This window comes from Nyctereutes procyonoides, unplaced genomic scaffold (genome assembly GCF_905146905.1).
Source record: "Nyctereutes procyonoides isolate TBG_1078 unplaced genomic scaffold, NYPRO_anot_genome, whole genome shotgun sequence".
NCBI lineage: Eukaryota > Metazoa > Chordata > Mammalia > Carnivora > Canidae > Nyctereutes > Nyctereutes procyonoides.
Window position 1 is genome coordinate 28751922 of NW_026575048.1, and position 23106 is coordinate 28775027.

General features: G+C 40.5%; 1 protein-coding gene across 3 annotated transcripts in view; it reads left to right on the forward strand.

Moving 5' to 3' along the window:
- CRIM1 (cysteine rich transmembrane BMP regulator 1) overlaps positions 1–23106 on the forward strand; it is a 186321-nt gene that overhangs the window by 24721 nt on the left and 138494 nt on the right. For all 3 annotated transcript variants that reach the window (XM_055327086.1, XM_055327084.1, XM_055327085.1), the window contains exon 2: positions 15500–15673. In XM_055327086.1, coding sequence (XP_055183061.1) covers positions 15500–15673 — 174 coding nt within the window. The remainder of the gene's footprint in view (positions 1–15499; positions 15674–23106) is intronic.

A 23106-nucleotide genomic window follows, 5' to 3' on the forward strand; every position in this document is an offset into this window, starting at 1 on the left:
ATACACAGTGACCAGTTGGTCCCCAACTCCTCAGTCCTGTTCAGCCTCCCCAGTTGGGTTCCAGTGGACTGGAACTTCTGTTTGAGGAGTTCCACAGTGGACTCTGTGTCGTGGTATCCCCAGCTGCCCTCCTTGAGTCCAGGTGGTAAGTCCCATCATGCTGCGGTCCTCAGCTCCAGAGGGTGACCTTGAAGGGACATACATCGTGGAACCTGATTTCATGAGCCTTGGGGCTCTGCAAGCAGAACAAGTTGGGAAGCCCTCGAGAGGCCAGAGCCTGAGGGTTTGAGCCCAGACCTCCACAAAGTTAAAACACAAAGGACACAGAGATCATGAGAAAGGCACTGAGAGAGTCTGAGAGACACTGAGTCAGAGGCAAAGGAATCTGATTTTGCAAGAAGACAGTTTTGCTCTGGGAGGTTAAAGAAGCTTGGTTGCCTTCTAAGTGAAAGTGGCATCCTATTTGCTAGTCAGAATTACCTCAGGCTATGAGAATGAAGGAGGTTAGAGAACTGCTGCTACACCAGGAATCAGAGAATTATGGAGTTGGAGGGGTCCTCAGAAAAGTGTCTCGAGGCCAGCCTGCTCGTTTTACAGATTGAGGAACCGAGGCCCATAAAAACCATTGTGTTCTCTTATGCTTTTTACAGTTTCTAGTATGCCTGCAGTGACAGCTTCTTTTGAATCTCAAGAGATTGAGTGGCTGCTTCTTGGCTGTTCTGGAGGGACTTCTTGGGGCCCCTGTTGCCCTCGCTGCCCCCTGACCTTGGTCCCCAAGTAGTGGGCGCAGCAGGCTGAATCCTCCTCTGCTGAACTTTTCCCTCCCTGCTTGCCTTGCCCCACTTCCACCCCCCATGAAGGAATCCAGAATCCTCCTTGCATGTGAAGCCACTGGAATGTAGCACTCTGACCCCTGGCATTGAGTGTCCTGGATGGACCTGGCTTGGGAAACAGGAAGGACTCGGGAGGAAGGGGGGTGGTGAGGGAAGAGTGCCTCATGGCCTTGGGGTGGGACGGAGGGAAAGGAAGTGCTGGGAAGTGTGACCTCCCCAAGGACGCCCAGCTGACTCTCACAGTGTGGGCCACCAGGCAGGGGTGGGGTGGTGGGCATTGGGCTGGCAAACTGAACAGGCAGGTTTCCTCAGGCCAGGCCCATAGGTAGGGCCTCTGGCAGTGCTGGGCCCCAGGAAGTGAGCTGCCAGGGGAATTGAGGTGAAGATGAAAGGATTTGAGGGTAAGAAGGGAGGAGCAGACCAGAATGTGGAGGAAACCATTGTAACAGGATGTGATGAAGGAGAAGGTGGTAGATGGAAAGAAGGAATGTCCAGCCACTACAGACTGAGTGTGTGTCCCACTTTAGAAACCACTTTAGCAGGTGAGAAAGACTCTGTTAAAGAAGCTTCCATGCTACTTTGAGACTTTGGCCTTTTTTAACATGCTTACCCCTGGCAAGGCAGGGATAGTAGAGAGGGTGACTGCACATTCAGGTGTGAGGCCAGTTGACACTTAGCTGTCCCTTTCTGTCCTCAGTCAGTGAGGGCACCTTGCCCATTCTCAGACGGTTACCAGCCAGTTATCTTCCTTGAAGAGATTTTTGAAAAAACTGAGTCTTAGCCTCAGGTGACATCTCCACCAGCTCTTTGCCCATTCCAGGATAAGGGAACCTTCCTTCTCTCTCTGCTCCTTCCCAATTAAAACCTGCTGCAGAACTAGGGTGCAGAGCAAGGGATTGGGACTCACCTCATAGGGCCCTTGAGGAGCCAGAGCAGATCATGCTATAGCCATGCTACATGTGAGGTGCATCAGAATGGCAAACCAGCTTTTTTATTGAGGGTGTTTAAAATTAAATTCTGTGCTTATGGAAATGGAATAGGAACTACAGGTGGCAGAGTGTTTCTGAAACACTGTTCTAATAGAGAAATCACAACTGCTACCATACCTGAAGGGACTGGGTTTCCTTTCCTTCTGGAATCTCTTGGTGGTGAGTCAGTTGAGTCTTCCCTTGCCTAGGGTTGTCTTGAACATTTAATGTTCATGGTCATGCCACTTCCTGTCTGAAGTGAGGATGCTAGTCTCCTTTCCTCTTTTCTCAAATGACATGGTATAGAACCCTAGGAATAGTGGACCTGGTGCTGAGGAAAAATGTCTTGGTTATTTGACTCATTCATTGGGCTTGTAAACCAGGGTATGTGACACCCCTTCCTCTACCCAAATAATACCAAAAGCCACCAGGTGAGGTCCAGTAGGATGCTGTAAGAAGGTAGGCAGGTCAGGCACTCAAAAAGTCCACCCTGAGAGCCTACTGATTTTCCCTAAATTTGGATGTTTAAAACAACCGAATTATTAAAGGATGCATTAAACGCTTATATGTCAGTTTAAAGCTACTTATCTCTGTATACTCTAACCCTTTGAAAATTGATGATTCTTATTGTTAGTTAAATAGGGTACGAATTTCATCACAGCATCCTTTGGGACTTGTCTCCATTTGGCATTTCCTTTTATATCCTAAAAAACCATTAGCTCTTGAAACATATATTGAAGTTAGTAGACAATAGTTTTTAACCTTTCAGGTGGGAGTTAAGGTATATGTATTTCCACAGACAGCTCATTTGAGCAGTTTTTCATGATTTACACCGTGAAGCCTAAGTAGAATAACATTGCAGAATCATGATCCACCTGCCATGTTGCGTATGGGAATATGCTGTGGCATGTAGAAAAAGGACATGGCTTTTATTTATGTTTCCCTTTGGAAGCAGATAATTCTGTGTGTATGTGTTTATGCATGCATGTGCTTTACTTTAAAATTTAGAAACATATCAACTTTTTTCTTTAGCTTTGACACTGCAATGTTTTAAAAGACCCAAAAGGTACTTGCTCCCTAAGTCCCTAGTAGGTATGAATTACTGTTCAGTTGGGGTTTTTTGTACCTCAGACATTCCAGAAAGATATTAAATATAAATGTTACAGATGAATGCATAAGTGTTGGCAAACTTAAGCAAACTGTAATCTTAGATATCCACAGAATATCTTTAAAGCTGCTGCTTTCTTCTTCCACATGAGATTGTTAGTAGAGAACATCCCTTCATATCCGTCACTTACTCTAGTTTACCATTCAGCAAGTGGGGATTGGGGCCCATTGTTTGCCTACCACTCATCTCAGCAGGGAGTGACTGTAGAAATGAGGAAGGCACAGTTTCTGCCTCTAGGAAGCTCAGAATCTAGCTGTCAGCAAACAGCCACAGTGCCTTGGGATAAGTGAAGGGTTTGTAGGTGGGAGAAAAAACAAGTAAATGTTGAGGAGAACATGTTAATTGGTCACAGTAAGATAATTGCAGGTTTCCAGGTGAATGGGGAAAGAAGGATGGTGCCTTCTCAGAGGAAATAGAATCAGCAAAGGCCCACCAAAGTGAAAGTACATGGTCTACTAAGAGAATTGAACTAATTCATGTTTGTGGAGGATATACTATGTGGTAAGTCCAGCTCCAGATACAGAAGATAGAGATGTGAACAAGACAGATCCCTCCCAGCCTGGAGCTTTTGATATAGGGATACAACATGAACAAAATTAGTCATAAAACTTGCATGATGACAAAAGAAGATAAGTGCTGTGCAGAAAAACAAGGCAGAGAAAGAGAACAGAGACTGTGTGACACATTTGGTTTGCAGTTTTAAATAGAGTGGTCACAGAAAGTCTCGCTGAGAAATGGGGTGTGATCAGAGACCTGAGCAAGTGGCTGCAGTGGGTGTGGGGGAGAGTGTTTCAGGTGAAAGGGACATTAGTGCCCAGGCCCTAAGGCTTTTTTGGACTGGAAAGGGAAGAAGTGCTGTCTGTGCAGTGGGAAGTAACCTAGAGGTTAGCTGGGGCCAGACATAGGTCTGGTTTATCAATAAAAGGGTTCGACTTGAGGCTGTGGGCACGTGGGAGCCAGTAAAGATTTTTGGATAGTGTTGGGCACCTGGGTGGCTCAGTTGGTTAAGTGTCTGCCTTTGGCTCAGGCCATGATCCCAGGGTCCTGGGATGGAGCCCCACATCGGGCTCCCTGCTCAGCTGCAGTGTCTGCTTATCTCTCTGCCCCTCTCCCAGCTCATTATCTCTCTCTCTCTAATAAAATCTTGAAAGATTTTTGGATAGTGTTAATAATCATTACTATTGTCATCACTGAGATTCCCAGACCCAAGTACCCAATGTCTCAGAGCTTGGTGTCTATTAGGCATAGGAGTCCAATTACTATACCAAGGAAACTCTAGTTTTATGAGAAATGTGCAAATATGTTTTCAAACACATTCTTACAGGTTCTTCATCTTTTTGTGGTCTTGTTATGTTTACTTCATATGGTCTATTTCACATGAATCTTAGGGATTAAATCGTTGCTCTGTAAAATCATTGTAACTCCCAAAATATTAATGTTCATTTCCTGACCTAAGGTGAGAGTCCTGCTTTTCATTGTCCCCTAATCTACATTTGCTTTTAGGTACAGTGTTCTAGGATGGATTTCAAGGAATTGATGCCTTTAAAAATCAGTATATCAGATAGGCCCTATGTTGGTGAGGTTTCTTAGAGGCCACAGTTGTCTCTCTGATTTTCATTTCTAATTTATTGCATTACTTCCTACATACAAGTATTATAGCAGTGTGGATTCTGATGATATTCTAAGAAAAAAAAAGTCTAGACATATACATCAGTCTTTCATGTATGATGAAACCGGGTAACAGTAGGATATTGTAAACCATGCACATAAAACAGTGTTCGTTGAATATTACTGACAAGTTGTGCTTTGTTTCCAGGACCAGGTAGCAGGAGATTCATGGCATGTGTAGTAATAAACAAGATCAAATATAAAGATAAACTTGCTTCATTGAAGGAACTTAAAGGTTTGGGAGTTTTAGGCACAGTATTTAGGAATGATATTTCCTTGACGAACGATTCTAGAGTTAGTGGTAAGGATGAGAAAAAAAAAATCATTGGAATTAATCTTGATCATTCTTTTGCTTCTTACCATCTTCCACTTGGTTTACTTTCAAGAATTCAGATAAATTATTAAGGTAAAGTTCACAGCAGTGCTCAAGTTGATTTATAAAAACATTCCTTACAGGGTGATTGTTAACTGATTCCACAAAATTATTATCCTGAAAAGATTCCTTAATGCTACTTACAGATCATTACACCTTTTAAAAATCATCATTTGCATCTCAAGAGTGTTGCTAGCTAGCTATTTATTTATTTATTTATTTATTATTTATTTATTTATTTATTTTAAGTATTTTACTAAATGACTTTTTTTAAAAAGATTTTATTTATTTATTCATAGCCACACACACAGAGAGAGAGAGGCAGAGACACAGGCAGAGGGAGAAGCAGGCTCCACACAGGGAGCCCGATGTGGGATTCGATCCCCCGTCTCCAGGATCACACCCCAGGCTGTAGGCGGCGCCAAACCGCTGCGCCACCGGGGCTGCCCAGTGTTGCTATTTATGAAGGCATTGTTGGCTTAACAAAGAAACCCTTGTTTCTGGGATGATGGTGTAGTTGAGATGATGTTTATGTCACTGAGTTTTCTATTTTGATGTTTCCAAGGGTCCTCTTGCAACTCCACTCCTTTGGGCTTGGAAGGTGTCGTGAGGCCTCTGCCCCGTGGGTAATGACACTAACTGTGGGTCTCTAGGCCATATTCACTGGAGATGGGCTTCACCAGAGTAACATGGGAAAAGTAGGAGTGTTCCTCCTTCCGTTTCCCTGATGCTCAGGTCCTCTGAACTCACTCAAACTTGAAATTTTGCCCAGCCCTTTGAGTACCTTACTTCCTTGTTCCTTTAATTCCTCCTCTCATGGGCTTGATGATAGTCTCTGCAGAATTCAGGTTTAGGTTGCTGAGCTTCTGTCCTTAGCTAAATGTGTTTGTGAGAATTAAGCGCCTCGTCTAGTTCTTGGCACGTAAAAATGTGACTCAATAAATATTAGTTGTTATCAGATTCATTTCTGGGGTGTGTGTGTGTGTGGGGGGGGTGAAATGTGCTTTGTTACCTGTGCTAACTGTTCAGCTAGTATAATGAAAAATTTATATCCTTTAAAGTGCTTATTTTCAGAATGCCATGTTCATTTTGTTGTTCTTGTTTGAAATTCTGGTCACATTTCTTCTTTTCATTCTAGTGGTTCACACTTTTGGATGAGTGCAATCAAGAAAAAAAGGCCTTCCCATATCTAGTCTTCTCTTTTGCTTTCGGTCATTTGACTAACAGATTTTAGGTTAGAGCATACATTAATATTTATAAAATGGGACCGTGCATTATTCATATCCACAAGTACCTTTCTGGCAAGAAGCATTAATTTGTGTCACATTATCTCATTATGGTCATGATAGACGAAAGTAGTAGAAAGGGAAATAATAGACTTTATTTACTTAACATAGTTGAGGTATATTCATTCATTTAACATGTCATAAATATTTATTGATATGTGGAAGTTTTGGTTAATAATGTTGAGGTTAAAAGAAAATTTGAAGTAGTATTAATACTTTATAAGTAGGAAGATTGGCATCCAAAGATGTTTCTTTCTCCCCTTACCAGTACAAACTGACTTTCCAAAAAAAAAAATTTGGCACTGAAAGATTCAGTTTGCTCTGTCCTCTAACCCATTCCCGTTCATTCCATCTGCAGGCACTTACTTTGTTAAGCTAATATTTGCCAAGTCCTAAAGTCACCCAGTGATAAAAAGAAGAGTAAAACTAGATCTTTAGCTTCAAAGAACCCACTTTCTGGTGGAGGAGATTAGATGAGCAATCTCATGATACTGCCATAAGTGAAATAATTTTAATAGGTATACAATAGAAGTCCCACAGGGGAAAAATGCTTCATTCAGTCCCTATGGAGTGGATGATACCTGCAGAAAGCGTTAATAACTGAATAGAAACTTTCAAAGCAAGTAAGCTTTATAGGCGGAGAGAACAGTTTGTGCCCAACCAGGGAGTCAGGAAGCAGCTTGGGTCATTCAGGGAGCACGGGAGCACGTAGTCATGAAGTATGGTGAGTATTGTGAAGTGGGGAGAAATGGAAGAGGTGAGGTTGAAGAAGTGGATTGGAATCAAATCTAGATAGACTTTGTCTTCCATGCCCAGGAGTTGGCTGGCCAGATGTTGGACTTTATTGGCTGGGCAGATGTTGGACTTTATTTTGGAGACCTTGCTTCCCAGCTCCATATCCTTAAGAAGTTCAATAGGGCTATTCTTAGAACATCCCACTGTGCTTTTAATCCTCATGCACCTCTGTAGGAAAGCAGAACACTGCACCAGGTACCTAAGAGATGGCTCATCCCGGGCTTTAATCCTCGAGGGCTTTTTGAGTATCTAGGCAAAGGAAGGAAATGAGACACAGGCCTTCCACATGATAATGTTTTCCCTTGGCCAAGGTGTATTAATTATTAAGCAGCAGTTCATTTGATAACTGAAAACCAGTATTCTTTGAAGCTGGTGAAACATGGAATTACATATTTTAACAGACATTCAAGCTTGGAGGAGACTGTATTACTCCATAATGACATGCGCCTGAACAGAAGGCCAGTTCAGCGCTGTCCAGACATGGGCCAGGTGAGCAAGCCTGAGATTTTCCTTAATAAATATTGGGATCTAGGCCCAAAGTAGGGGAAATGTAACGGAGTTAAGCTTCTCACCATAGAGTACAAAATAATTGTAGCTCGGGAAACGTTTCTATGAACAAACCTTCATGATTTAAAAAGTTTCCAAAATGTAATCATTTAACATCTGATTTTGAGTGACTTCCTGGTAAACCACCAAAGAGAAACTGATTGAAAAAAATATATATTTATAGGGGCACCTGGGTGGCTCAGTCAGTTAAGTGACTGCCTTCGGCTCAGGTCATGATGCTGGGGTCCTGGGATTGAGTCCCACAGGGAGCCTGCCTCTCCCTCTGCCCCTCCCCCCTGTTCATGCATGTGTGCTTTCTCTCTCTTTCTAATGAATAAATTTTAAAAAAATCTTTAAATAAAAAAATAAATATTTCTGTGTCACAGTGTCTGAATGAGTTGACATTCAGGACTGTTTATCATAAGCCATTTATGAGATGTCTTAGTAATCTTTTTGAAGAGCCAGTTTTTAATTTTGTTCATCACCTCTGTTGCTTTTATCTCTGTTACATTGATTTCCCTCATACGTTTATGATTTCTACCCTTCTTGTTTCTTTGGACTTACTCTCTTGCTTTTTTTCTCATTTCTTCAGTTGAATGCTCTGCTCATTTTTTTTTTTTTTACCTCATTTCCTGTGAAATTTCCCTTTAAACTCTGCCTTCCCTGTTTCCCAGCAATGTTGACATAATATTTCTATTGTTCTTCATTTTTAAGTATTTGGTTAATTTACCTGTAATCTCCTCTCCTTTAAAAAAAAAAACTTTTTATCATAGAAATTTCTAAGTCTATATAGAGGTAGAGACAATTGTAATATGACATTGAACCTCTACAGTTATAAATAAATTCATGGCCAGTCCTGTTGTAATCTATTGAGACATCACCTAGTAAATCCTCTAGGACTGAGATGTTAGAAAAGCCCTGCAAGGGGATCTTATTGTTATAGTAAAAGCACCCTTGGCTTGCCTTCTGTGCATAGTGACTATTTTCCAAACCTCAGACCGGTCCAATACATGAGAAACTGTTTTAAATTTAAATTGTGACCACTATAAGCATTTGATTTTCTGACACTGTTCCCAATAAATTATTAGCATTGGACAGTGTCAACCAAGATGGTAGAATCAAGGAAACATGAATATGAAGTCTAAAGGGACCTCAGGAATTGTCCATTATTCCTCCTTTCAAGTAATGAGAAAAATTGAAGCCTTGAGGGCTTAAATAGCTTGTTTGAGGTTGTTCTCCTCCTCTTCTTGTTTCATGAATTCCTTGCTTCTAGAGACATTTCTTGCCTTCTCTTAAGCTCCTCTCTGTTCCTCTTAGCTTCCTTCTATCAAAAAGGAAATTAGTATTATTTTATTCATACATTTAGTATGATTTTGGTTAAAAGGGCAGAAAATTGTACTGTGAATTCCTGCTTCCTAGCATCTTGAACTCTTAGTACCTTGCTCAGTTCTTGATGTGTAATAGATACAACTATCTCGTTGAGGAACAGATGATTGGAAGGAAGGAAGGGAGGGAGAAAGGAAGGTTGATTGGTTTGTTGGATGGCTGGATGAATCTGCATTCTGTAGCTCATCTCTGGATGAGACCTCTTCTGGACCTCTTCTGTTAGATGTATTGCTAAGGTGTCTGACAAAAATTACAGCAGCAGAACATATGCATCATAAATTGATTTAGTGGGGGATCCCTGGTGGCTCAGCAGTTTGGCGCCTGCCTTTGGCCCAGGGCGCGATCCTGGAGTCCCGGGATCGAGTCCCACGTTGGGCTCCCTGCATGGAGCCTGCTTCTCCCTCTGCCTGTGTCTCTGTCTCTCTGTCTCTCTCTCTGTCTCTCTCTCTCTCTCATAAATAAATAAAGTCTTTAAAAAAATAAATTGATTTAGTGAATTGGATCAGTCCTATTTGTTTTACAGAGAATTCCCCATTTGGACATAATATGAATCAGTGGTCATGTTTGTTTCAGAGATTTGCATCAGTTTAAGAAGTTAGTCTTCAAAAAATAGTTGTGAACATATTTTAGTATTCCTATTGTTTTCAATCCAGGCTTTGTCCACTCTGGTTTACAGTTACATATGCTTCACATAGTTTCATTTTGTGGAAATGCCTGTAAAACAGATTTTTGTAACATGAATCATTTCTACTGATAACCATAATTTTGCCCTTCCTGCTCTGCACTGATTACGGCACCAGGAAGAGCGGGAGAGGGAAGCACTGGCTTTTGGAACATCCGCCTTAAGCTTGAAGCAGAGAGAATGAACGAATGAACGCTCACAGCATTAGATTCCTCCTTGAGCAGAACTGAATGCCTGATAACAGCCAGCCAGGAGCTGGGGGAGTTAAGAGCAGCAATTTTACATTACACTGGAGTTTCTAGGCTGGCATAGAAAGAGATGCCAGTATTAGCTATTTGCATCTTACTGTAGCCACAGGGATATGTGAACAGCTGGAGAATTAATTTGATATATATTCCCAGAAGCTTCTCCTCTGCCAACAGAATTCCATTACTGTGAGCTTCTGAGTGTGTGCTGTGAATTTGTTTCTTGCCTTTTAATATCTGCTATAGCATATTTCTGGTAAGTGGATTGCCACATAATGGGATGTAGCTATATCTTGGTTTGGAGTAAACTCCATTAACCTAAGCTGATACAGGGTAGAAAAGGTAAGGCTTTGAGTATACAAATGCCTGTGCCTTCAGGAAGTCAGAGATTTTAGATGAACACATAGCAATGTGTCCAGTAAGTGCAGTCACACCTGAAACATTTTATTCCATATTAGTGGAATTTCAGACACCAGCACGCAGATGGAAAGATATTTTGAAGGGCAGAGAGGTGGAATCCAGGATTAGTCAGGCCAGGGTTGCCATGGCTGGTTCCTGGAGCTGCTGCTTCCCACATCTGGGGTCACATGTCTCTATACCTCTTGTGAAACCTCTTTCCCAGTGCTTTCTTTCCTCCCCTCAGGATTAAAACTCCTAACCAGCCCTCACATTTAAAATCTTTTATGTCAAATGCAGAATGAAGGCATTTCAGGCATTGTTGAGAATACTGGAAGATGCTTTGTGAAACGGAAAGAACCAATCCAGGATAAGACTGAATATGGCTGTTGGAAGGACAGGTGTTTTTGCTTTGGCACCACATGTGTGCTCTTAAAACAAAAACCAACCTTCTGCAAAATCATTTACTAGGCTAAAAATGAAAGAGGTGTTGGGGAAAGATAGGATTAGGGGTAGGTCGCTCAAAACCTATGGAACTGTATACAGAAAAGTTAAGTCTGGACAGTAAGAATCCAAATAAAAACACTGACACAGGTAAGCCCCCCACAGCATTTGCATCTGACACCTGTTAAGCCACCTATAGCATAGCACAGCCCATCCTCTGCAGCCCTACTTCCAAGCTCCTGTTGCTTCCTTCAGGGCATGGAACCTTGAAGACATTCACTTGTAATGAAGACCAGGTTCATCAGAATTAAATCCAAGATCCAAGAGTAGTTTCTTCCTCATGATACTTAAGTACAGGGGGAAATATCTGTAGTTTTTTTCATTTGCATTTGCAACCTCCCTGGGTAGTTAAATGTCCTGGAAAGTTCAGCCAGTAGAACAGTCATTTCTCACACTGAAGGAAGGAATTTAAGATTATAAGCCTTTTCTTACGGTGTTCGTTATTGCTGAGACTTTTCCTTTCATTGTGAGAAAACTTACTCTTGATATTTTCATAACACTAATGTGCTGAGAAAAATCTTGTATGAATCAACACAACTTTTGCATCTTACTGACTTCATTTTCCCTTTTCCTGATTATACATTGGCTGAAGCCCACTAAAGACACATGTCTGTTTATAGGGTAACCATTAGGAGAAGAGATACCCAGTATCCTTTGTTATTTCTCAGACTTGAATCCTATGCTGCGTTGACCCAGGTGTATCAGCAAGACATGCTCTTTAGAATGGCAACCCCAGGGGGACCCAAGACCAGGGAGTAGACAAGGTCCAGACTATTTTCATAGCAATATTAAAATGTTACTTTTATTCTGTGTGTCAACATTTGCCCAGTGGTACAAAGGCAGTGGTGGTCACACGACTGGCATCTTAACGTGAATAGAGGCAGTGGCACCAACTAGTGCTAGTCATTGCCTTTGTCTCACCACTTTTTTTTTTTTTTGTCTCACCACTTTTTATATTACACATTTTATTACCATTCTGGGGGATGAAAGGGGAAGTATGTGTGAAATAATTAGGTTGCATACTGAAGTACTGTGGTTGAGATGTCTTCTAAGCATCCGAGTGGAGATGTCAGGTTAGTAGTTCTATATAACTGTCTCTTCACTATAATACTTAACATATTTGGACATATTTGAACATATGTGAATTTTAATTCATACATTAAATTATTATATTTCTCTCATATTTAGAGAAACAAATTTAACATGCTGATTTGATATCTTGCAGAAGTTACAAGCTTAAAAATACATTTGCAGGGGCACCTGGGTGGCTAAGTGGTTGAGCATCTGCCTTTGGCTCAGGTCGTGATCCCAGGGTCCTGGGATTGACTTCTGCATCAGGCCCCTCACAGGGAACCTGCTTCTCCCTCTGCCTATGTCTCTGCCTCTCTCTGTGTCTCTCATAAATAAATAGAGAAAACCTTTAAAAAAAATACATTTGAAGGGGTATCTCAATTGTCATTTCAGGCTGGAGACTACATTTTGTCATATGGAGAGTACCAGGACAAAAGATTACTTGAAATAAATATTTAAAGTGCATTACTCCTGTTTTTAATTCCTTCCCCACCCCTCCACCCCCCACCAGTCCAAGGAGAAATCAGGAATCAGAGAATCAGAGCTTTCATCCTTGCATTGTATATATGGATTTGCTTAAGAGAGATTTAGAAACATCAAATTTGCCAAGCACTGTCCGCAGAACTGTTGTGCTCAGATTTGATTTCTATAATCAAACCTCACTAAATTTTTGCTTTGAATCCCTGTTGGTTGGCTGTCAAATTATCTTGAGGTATAATATTCTGTAATAGAAAAACATAAAAGCATTTGTCTCAGAAGCATGTTGTACTTGATCCTATAAAGTAGTGGTTGCTAAGGGAACTATTTGCCAAGAAGAGAAAGTATTGGTTAGGGTGGGGGTAGAGAATTTAAAAGTTTCCCTCTCTAAAAAGAAAATAAAGGAATATAAGACATTTTGGAATCCAGAGTCCACTGCTTCCTAACTGGACATGGTAGCTACCATTTTTTGAGGGACAGTCAGGCTTGGCTTACCTGTACATCTTCCCACACAGCCTGTGCTGCTGCCAACAGGCTTCTACTGGAAACAAAGCAGGAATCAGTAAAGAGTCAGGGAGAGCATCAACAGCAATTGCGTTTTAATTCTGATTCCACAGTCAGAGAAAATGGTCTTCCGAGACAACACCTGGACAGCAGCATTGACCATACCAGTAATGATATATGTGGCTAGATAGATAGCATAATACTATTATATGTAATAGTACTCTACATATAGTTAACACTATTCTAGGTTCTGGGGTTTAGGGGGTTCAAAGTTGGATGAGACCTGGCTCCTGCACACAAGGACTCTACCTAGTGGAGAAGTTTGACTTACATAAAGCCATTACCATAGGGGACTAGAGATTGTGCACATGCCTGAGGGAGCATGAAAAATAGAGCAGCTCATAGTGGAGAAGACTTCCCAAAAGAGCATTTGAACTGGGTCTTGATGGATGAATAGGAGTCATCATATGAAGACGGGAAGGAGAGGTGTTCTAGGCAGAAGAGATTCTATGAGCAAAGGTGTGGAAGCAGTTATTAAGGGTTTTAGTGAGAATCTTAGTGTGCTAGAGCACTAGGATATGTGAGGGATCGGTGAAAGAGGAGTCTGTAGAAGTACAAGCCGTCTCATGAAGAACCTATTCTTCTACCATAGAAGTTTGGGCTTCCTTATTGGCAAGAGAGAACCATTGAGCAGGGTTTGTGTTTTGAGGACAAGGATTCTGATGATGGCATGGGGGAAATGGGTAGTGGAGGGACAAGAGGATGGTGGCAGGGAGACAGGAGAGAGGATGCAGTCCTTCAGGAGAGGAGAAGGAGATCTTCAGGGAGTTCAAGTTCTAATGGAGCGAAAGGAGGTTTGCCGTGGGAAAAAAAAATCATGAGAATCCACTCAATTTGGTGATAGATCAATATAAATAATAGTAATAAAGATTTCTTCTCAGAATATGATGGGGAAAAGGAGAAATAAAGGAGAAATAGTTTTCCAGTGGATCAAATATTACTTGATTTCTAACAAGTTTTTAAGTTCCTAGGTTTGAACTAACTTTGGCTACAAATTTGGGTATAAAGTCATAAAAATTCCTTCATGACAAATTTCACTGAACAGGATTAGAAGAGTGGTACTAATAGCATGTTCAACCAATAAATGTAGAGATGGGAAATCATTTATGTGTGCCATGTATTATATATTATAGTTGGAGACTAAATTATCACCTACTTTCCCATGTTGATATTATGTTCATTTCTGGTTTTCCTTTCAGGATAATTTAGTAATTTCATTGTTGTCTTGAAGGTAGGAATGTACCTTTGTGTGTTTAATGTTATTTCTAAAAAACAAATACAGGCTAAACAGGAAAACATCTTAAAACATATTGTGTTTTGTTTAAACTTCTAAAACCATTTTACTAAGAGCTGAGACTTTGATCAAGTTAAGTGAATCTGACCTTCTGAAATCAGACCAGAAGAGGTTTTCAGAGAATTTGTGAAGCTCTTTGTATTATGATATCTTTCTAAAGACCCCTTGACAAGAAAATTATTTATTTTAACAAGGGAGAACAGTCTTTTGTGGTAAGTTAGTAAAATTTAGAAGTAAAATTTAGCTCTAAAAAAACTATAGCCATCTGTTTACACTGTCTTCTATGAAAACACATTAAGATGGCTTTATAACTGCTTTCGTTTGAGCAACAGGCTTAAGATATCTTAAATTCAAGAACTCTTAAGAATTCTCTCCAGATATGGTTATCAGAAACATGTTTACTATTTAACAGGTAGTATCTAGTTAAGACATGATAAAAAGTCTGATTTCCTGTAAGAAGTGTTTCAACTATGAGGAATAGCATTAAGCATTGAGTCAGCCTATGGTTTTTTCATGCTTGTTACATTTGAGCTGGATCTCATGAAAGTAGTTTTGAATTCTACTTTGTTAATAGTCTACTACTATTAAAAAAAATAGTCTACTACTATTATTCCATGACCAGGATAGTGATTTGGTCTCAGCTTCAGCATACGACTTCCTCAGCTTCTTACTAAGCTGTAGCCCTCAGTTTTGTTGTCATCTCTGGCTTTGGTTTTGGGTGGTGGTGGACATTATCATCTGAACTGAAATCCATTGGAGAATCTCCACCATTGTATCCGTTCTTTTGATGGTGTCTGAGGTTTTATGTTTATTAGCTGTCTTGATGTATTAAGTTGCAGCTGTTTTAAACCCAAAGCTAGTCTTTACCTGATGGACTAAAAAAAAACTGTAGGTATATTTGAATCAGATTGACAGAAGTGTCTCCTATAGTTTTATTGAAAGTAGGCAAATCCAGGAATCTTTGTTTAAAATAACACATAAGAGAAATGGTGGTTTTTGATCATATGCATTTGTATATGTGGTTATTTAATGTCTACATGTATGGCTCTATTTCCTTTTTCTCACTTATTAGGGAGTTGGATTTCATTCATTTGTCAAATTGCAGCCAAAACCACCTTTTTTTGTAAATTGGGGTGTCAATCAATATCACGTTAAACTTGACATCTTTGCACATTTTTGCTTTTAAACAGACCTTTGAATGAAGGTGCAAGCAAATATTCTGTGGTTGTTAATTGTTTTACAGATGAGAACTGGGATGATGACCAGCTGCTTGGTTTTGAACCCTGCAATGAAAATCTTGTGTCTGGCTGCAATATAATCAATGGGAAATGCGAATGTGACACCATTCGCACCTGCAACAATCCCTTTGAGTTTCCAAGGAAGGATATGTGCCTTTCAGCTTTGAAGAGGATTGAAGGTAAGTACTGATTCTCACAATTGTAAGGCCTAGCGCTGTATACTATTGAGGCAAAGACACGCTTACAGAGATTGGTAGCTTTTATGATCCCAAACAAAATGCATAAAGTTGACCAAGTACTGATGTGATGATGTGTGTGAGCATGTGCATTTGTGTTTCCTGGGGGCTGTGGAATTGGTAATGCTGTGGTCTCATGAGCAGGGTAGTTTATGCCAGCTTGCCTAGGTCACCTCTGCATTCTGGGTGATTTCACAAGTGGTGTGCTTGAGATCGGCATCTGTTGTCACCAGGTCCATTCCGCTTGATTTACCATAGCATGGTGCTCCATGAGGAGAGTGCTAATTAGAAATGCAGCTCATCTGGCAAGAAAGTGTGTCTCTTTAGCAGAGATGGGAGAATTGCACAGTGATGGTTAAAGGATTCTGTTCAAAGCTAAAGCATGGCAAAACCACATAGGTGTGGATAGGTCATTGGGTGTTTTGCCTATGGAATGAAGTCAGAAATTACATTAAAATAACAAAATTATACTAATATGGCCTATATTTTTTGTACATTCCTGCATAAAATCTAGACAAAATATTGGAGACTTAGAAGTATGATTCCTAGCTACAGTGATAAGGAGTTGCATGCCCAGAGCTTGTACCATGGCTTGCAACCAGGATTAACAAAGAGTAAGGCCCCAGACCAGCATGGTACTCCTATCTTAGCTCCATGTTCCTCTTGAGGAAAAAAAAGAGCCAAACAAGACATTCTTAAGTATACCTGTTATCTCTAAAATGATATCATCCTAAGATGGAGAGATTAGTAACATGATTTGGAATACCAAGGATTTGTGAGATCTTCTAAGGGCAGTATGGCAGGACTCAAGTTTTTTATTAAGTTTCCAACGCATATTTAAATGGTAATAAAGAATAAGAAATTTATAGTAGCTTCTAAAATAGCTTTTCTATCATATTTACCAATTTTGCTAAATCATAAAAAGAAATTATAGTAGGAAACAAGAGAAATAAAATTTTAGAAGTACAGAGCATGTTAGGTAACATTTAGTCTGGCCCTTAAATTTGAAAATTAGAAAATTGAGCTCCATGCAATTGGTCAGTAACAAGCCCAGGACTGACCATGTAAAAGTATTCTCTCAACTACATCGTGACATTGGACAACATGCTACCTGACTCAGTTTTACCATCCTGTGGCTCTTTGCTCACCCTTGTCTCTACCTGATTGCTTCCTCAAAAAGTATTTTGCCAATTTTAACATATGATCTTGCGGGGATATAGATGAAGTGGTCAAATATCTATTTAAATATACATAGATATTTAAAATCACACGATATAAAATAATACAGCAGTTTAGATTATCTTTGCCACAAACTTGGGTGTTTTTTTTTTTTTTTTTGCAAACATTTTGGATGTGTCACTGTCACCGTCTTTGTTCAGACTACCTCCTAAGTCCTTTAACACCCTGTTCCCTGGCACACTCTCTTCACTGCCATCTAAATTATCCAACACGCAGCAGATTTCGAATCTACGTTATCGTGAGAAGTTTTGTTCAAAACTCAGTGTCCTTCCACATAAAAGTGGGACAGTTGCATTTTTAATTAGGGGTATATTTATGATCTTTACAATGCGGAGATTAATGGCATTGGTTTTTAAAGTGATTCTAAATAGGCTGTTTACAAGACCCATCACTTCCAATTTTGAGAGTGTTCCCTCAGGAATAATTACAATAGCTGATTAAATTTCTTTACTTTTTTTTTTTTAACAGATTCTGTCAGATGGCCTCTTATATAATCAAAAAGTAGAACTAGTTGATCTCATTTAAAGTTAATGTATCTTCTGCAACGAGTACTTTGTTTCCTCAAAATAAAGCACCCTGCAACATTCAAGATCTTATAAGAAGTCAGCATTAGGGGCAGCTCCAGTGGCCCAGCGGTTTAGCGCCGCCTTCAGCCCAGGGTGTGATCCTGGAGACCCAGAATCGAGTCCCACATCGGGCTCCCTGCATGGAGCCTGCTTCTCCCTCTACCTATGTCTCTGCCTCTCTCTCTCTGTGTCTGTCATGAATAAATTAAAAAAAATCTTTTTTTTAAAAAAAGTCAGCATTAGGGGGTTTCCTTTTCTGAGAAACAAGTTTGAAGGAGAAAGCCCCACTTTTATCCAAATGTATATTGCATATGAAAGAATAGTGATGATCTAGAACTGTATACAATTGAGTTGTTAATAGCAATGAGACTTGGAATGCTTGCTTGTATTGTGACCTGGAATTGCAGGGTAAGGTGGCGGGGAGGAGGTAGAGTCTGAACAATTTAGAATTTGCATGGTGGTGGATTCTAGGAAGGAGGACAATGTAGATAAAAGAATGAAACATAGAAGTGAGCTTTGCATGACTTTCGTAAGACATGGGGGATACTGATCTAAAAGAGCAAGGTTTCATGTTGCTAGATTAGAGGAAATAAAGATGGGGAGCAGCCTGGGACTGGATGATGGAGTGTCTTCAGCATCTCAAAGGAAGCTCCAGCCTGGTGATAGAGGAACTATCAGAAACCATTGCAGGTTTGTGAGCAGAGAGAATCAGAACCTGGTGAAGTCCACGATGGGCTGATGAGGGTTGAGAGGTGATAATCGAGTGGGTTAGCAGGGGAGATACTGTGGTCTGGAGGCCCACAGAAGAGCTCTTTCAGTTATTTAGATGTGGTGCCACTAGAGACTGGACTGGGGGCTAGCAGGGAAATAGCAAGGAAGAGATGGATGCACACCATTTTGCTGAAAGAATCTGCAGTATCTCCTAACAGATAGAGGAGGGATGAGAATGCACAAAGATGATTCTGGGTTCCCCATCTGAAATAGCACAGGAATGATAGTACAAGTCACAGAGGTGAGGATGCTTTTGAGATGTTTCTGATGAAGTGGAACTGGAGAATGGGATGTTTGTTTTAGGGAGATAGTGGGTCAAGAGGGGCTTTAAAAATATGAGAGAGATCATGGCATGTTTGAATGATGACAAGAATGATCTAGTAAAAAGCAAGAAAGCAGTTAATGTAAGAAGGGGCATGATTGCAGGAGCAAAGTGTTTGAAGAGAGAGGAGCAAACTTGCTTCTTTTTCTCAGACATAATAAGGCAAGGTCATCAGCTGCCACAGAGGAGGTGGGAGACAAGGTGTGAAATACTGAGGAGGAGGAGAAGAATGTAAACTAGACATCTCAGAGAGGGGATGAGTGCATTAACCAGGGAAGTGGATTAGGGTTGCCCACTAGTGCTGACGGCTTACTTGAGGCTGGTGGTTATACATTTGAAGGGCAATCAGCCAACCACTTGTGTGCTTCCTCCTGCTCCAGTGCAGATGCAGTAGTAGGTGCAGAGGTGGATTTGCCCAGGGTTAGGATTTTTCCTGGTATGGCTCTGATAGAAGGAAAGGGCCCAGAGATTGAGGGTCATGCAGGAGAGTATTGTTGCTGATAGTGTGCAACCTGTGCCAGGAAGAACAAAAGCAGTGAATGGGGACGACACAGTTCCATGCAGCAGGCACAGAGTCTCATTGCGTGTGCTTCACATGACTGAGGTTTTATTTTTTAAAAAGGAAAAGGCAGCGTGATCTGAAAGTGGCAGTGAGAACAGAGTGGACACCGCCCTACCCTCAGGTTTGTGGAGTGTGGAAAATGCAGCCATCCTTCTTGAGAGGACTTCAAGAGACAGAGGAACCAAGGGGTACCCAGGTTTCAGTTAAAACATGGAGGTGAGGGGAGCATGATGGCTGAGGGGATTGTGGTGATGACAGACCACGAGTTCTAGAATGCACAGTAGAAGGATTTGGGAGTAAGGGTTGTGTAGGGCATGGATGATTTTTCAGAGCCTAGTGATGATAAGAATCCAGTAACGATGAGTAACCTGGTAGATGAGACGTGGTTCTTGGTGTTCTTTTGTGGGAAAATGAATAGTTCATTCTAGCTAAAGCCTTCTTTGTAGGTCCATTCTTCTTGGCAGCTTATATTGTTTAGGTGTGCGGTGTGCAGGAATAGTATTCTTGCCAGAGCATAACGAGAAAACATGGGTCTCCATTTCTATGCTTTAGGAGTAAATTCTGAGCATGAGTTCTAAACTTAACCACAGCAACATTTAAAAAACCGTGTGGAAAAAAAAAAAAACCGTGTGGAAGTCATTGCAGGGCATTTCAATTTCATACTTCTAGATTTATGAAGAATACTGACAATTTCTGGGTATTAAAAAAGTTCCCACATATTACTTACATCCATTTAAATGGAAAGGAGTTGGTCCTGGATTTTACCAAATGGTTTCTTTCCTAAAATACATGAGCACATCACCATGAAACCAGTTCATCACAAACGTAGAGGCTGTAGGACACTGGGTAACAGCCAGCCATGGTTCTGTGCAGAATGGCTTATCAGAATCCTCCGTATTTCTCTAAAGAGGAGGAAGTCTGATAAAGGGAATGACCTGTAAGGTCTTCCCACGATGATCTTAACAACGCTTATAATTTTATGCCCCATTCTTTGTTCATCTTTGATTTGCTATATGTTGTGCTGAGCTTCACAAAAGTTAAATTGACCTACCATCAGAGGCGGGGACAAAACTAGCGAGAACTGTACCAGTCCCTATAAGTGCCAGGTTCTCTGGAAGAGCCACTCTGAGCTAAGTAATTATAGTCAGAATAGCTACTAAGGATTTCAACAAGGTAAATAAGGTAAATCTTCAACTGTGTATATGACTCCACGTGGTGGTCAGTAGCTTTTATTTTCTAAAAAATTACTACAGTTCAGAGTGGTCATAAAATCAAAAAGTAGTCAGAAATACAAAACCAAGTTCAGAGAAGATGAAAAACATCCTGGAAAACATTCAAATGTTCATTCATCCAACAAATATTTATTGAGTGCCAAATATGTACTGGGCACAGATCTAGTGGATAGAAATACAGCTGTCATGGAACTGACATTCAGAAGGGGAGATGACATGAAAACACAAAAATGAACAGAAAATATTGTCTAATGTGATAGCAATGAACAACCGTAGCTAGGATGATATGAGAATTATTGGATTAGTGAGAAAATTGCTTTTACATACAGAGGTCAGGGAAGTTTTCCATGAAGGGAGAGTATTTGCATTAAAATCTGAATGTAAGCATCAAATTTAGGATGATCTGGCAGAGAATTCTGTTGAGAGAGAGCCACAAGTGTGAAAGTTCTAAGCTATCTTGGTGTGTTGGAAGAATAGCAAGAAAAAGAAGTCTGTGAGACTAGAATGTCATGGGGGAGGGAGAGAAAGATGGGGGTTAAATCACATAATGCCTTGTAAGTTATAGTGAAGTGAACAGATTTTGTGATGAGAACATAGGAAAGCTATTAAAGAGTTGTGAACAGGGTATTACATGATTTGTGTGGCTTAAAAAATGAATCTGGTGGAGCAGAGATTAGGGAGACCATGAAATGCAAGAATGAGAACAGAGTCTCAAGTAGGGGTTCTTTCAGTAGCTCAGGGAAGAGGTATGGTGGTTCAGACTTCAGAGCTAGAGATGAAGGGATGGGTGGATTTGAGATATAATTTGGAGCTAGATTTGTTGATGGATTGCATGTTGAGGAAGAGGGAAAGAGGAATCAAGGAGTTCTCTTAGCTTTTAGGTTTTAAGCAAAGTGTGGTGCCTTTTACTAGAAGCAGGGATAGATTTAAGAAGATTCAAGAGTTTTGTTTTGGACAAATTAAATCTGACACCCAAGTAGAGCTATTTGTCACTAAAGTAATTTTTAATGTAATTAACTCAGTAAGTAGCATTCAAGCTCCATGGTTAAGTATACTGAGGACCAGAAAGATATATATGCCTGAGAGGAAGTCAGCCCTTTCCACAAGGAGGTATAACTTAGTTGGAAATTCTAGAGAAAAATAAAATCAACCCAGTCCACACAAGAGGAGACTAGCTGAAGAGGTATCTGTGCGGGACCCATCAAGTGTGTTCTTAATACACTTTTTAGGCATTGCTGCATCACACATCATGTGGATTATTGGAATAATATAGATTATGTGGAACTTACTCCTGTTTGGAGACACACAGTGAACATTTTGCAAAAGGAGGATGACACTTGGGGTTTAAGAAATTTCCCCTTTAGTTTAGCTAAAAGCACTTAGAGGAAATGTCAAATGGTTTATAATTTGGGGCTGTATTTATTTATTCTCTACAAGGTGTTTTAGAGGAAAGATAAAAAGAATTAGTGTGTGATACTTTACATCATCTTATATTGAACAGACAAATAAGATTACTCAACATTCATACGATGGCTGAATCAAGGAAGGCTTTGTGGAGGAATTGGGAACTGAGTCCAACTCAGAAATGCATTGGGTGGCTCAACAGAAGGGAAAGGAGGACGAGTAAGAGCTGCCTTGGAGATAGAAAAGAGAGGATGGATAGAAGGGTTCAAATAGGAGGAAATTAGAGTAGTTAATGCAGTCTAGCAGTTGATTGACTTTGAAGCATGAGAAAAATTGAAGACAGCTAAATTTGAAGAGGAGAAGGTATTGTCAAGGTAGGTGCTCGAGGGGTGCGATGGCCAGAATAGATGCTCAGGGTCAGGAAGATCAGGCTGTTTGGCAGTGTTCTTTATTAGAATGTGGACCACAAGGAGAGCAGCTTTATGGGAGGTTGGATGAGGTGGATATTGAGTTTGTTTAGTTGTGTTTGAGGGGTCTATGGAGATCAAGGTGAAGATAGAATTTAGGAGTCTGAAACTCAGAGATCTGGCTGGAGATAAGGACTGTGAGTCATCTCCCAGGGAGAGCATGCTACTGTTAATGAGTATGTAAACGGTGTGAGGAGTATGAGCGTTTGTGACAGTAATGTGCATCCTGGAGGACAGATGTGGCTGGCCGTGTTAGCACACTGAGGGTGAGATGAAAGGACCCTTGTGATAATGGTACAGGGAGAGAAAGCCTACAGACCATCACTGGTGGCCAGCTGGAAGTTAGCCTCAAACACAAGTGTCGGTGCCTCTAATAGTGGGAGGTATGAAATGGAATATATCATTTTAATTATTAATTATCGGTGGATTGACTGATTTGTACTCCCTTATTCAAAAAAGCCTTTAAACGTGTTTGAGAGTACAGGAGATGGTCAGACCCACACCTGAGATTAGAGCCGTCCAGGGTAGGACACTATAGATGAGTAAACAGTTTGATGGGAAAGTAAAGTAACAGCACTAGAGTTTTTGACTCTTTTGGTCCAGAAGAATCCTCTCAAAATTGTCTGGAACCTTCTGAGGCTACTGCTTTCTTTCTTCATTCATCTTCTTTATTTATTTATTAATTCAAAAAGTACGTATGGAGCCCACTCTGTGTCACTACATCTCAGATTCTACCAGTTTGACTTTGTTTTGCATTTAACTGAGGGGCCATTTTCTAAATGACCTGAATCATAAATAGAATCATATTTTAGA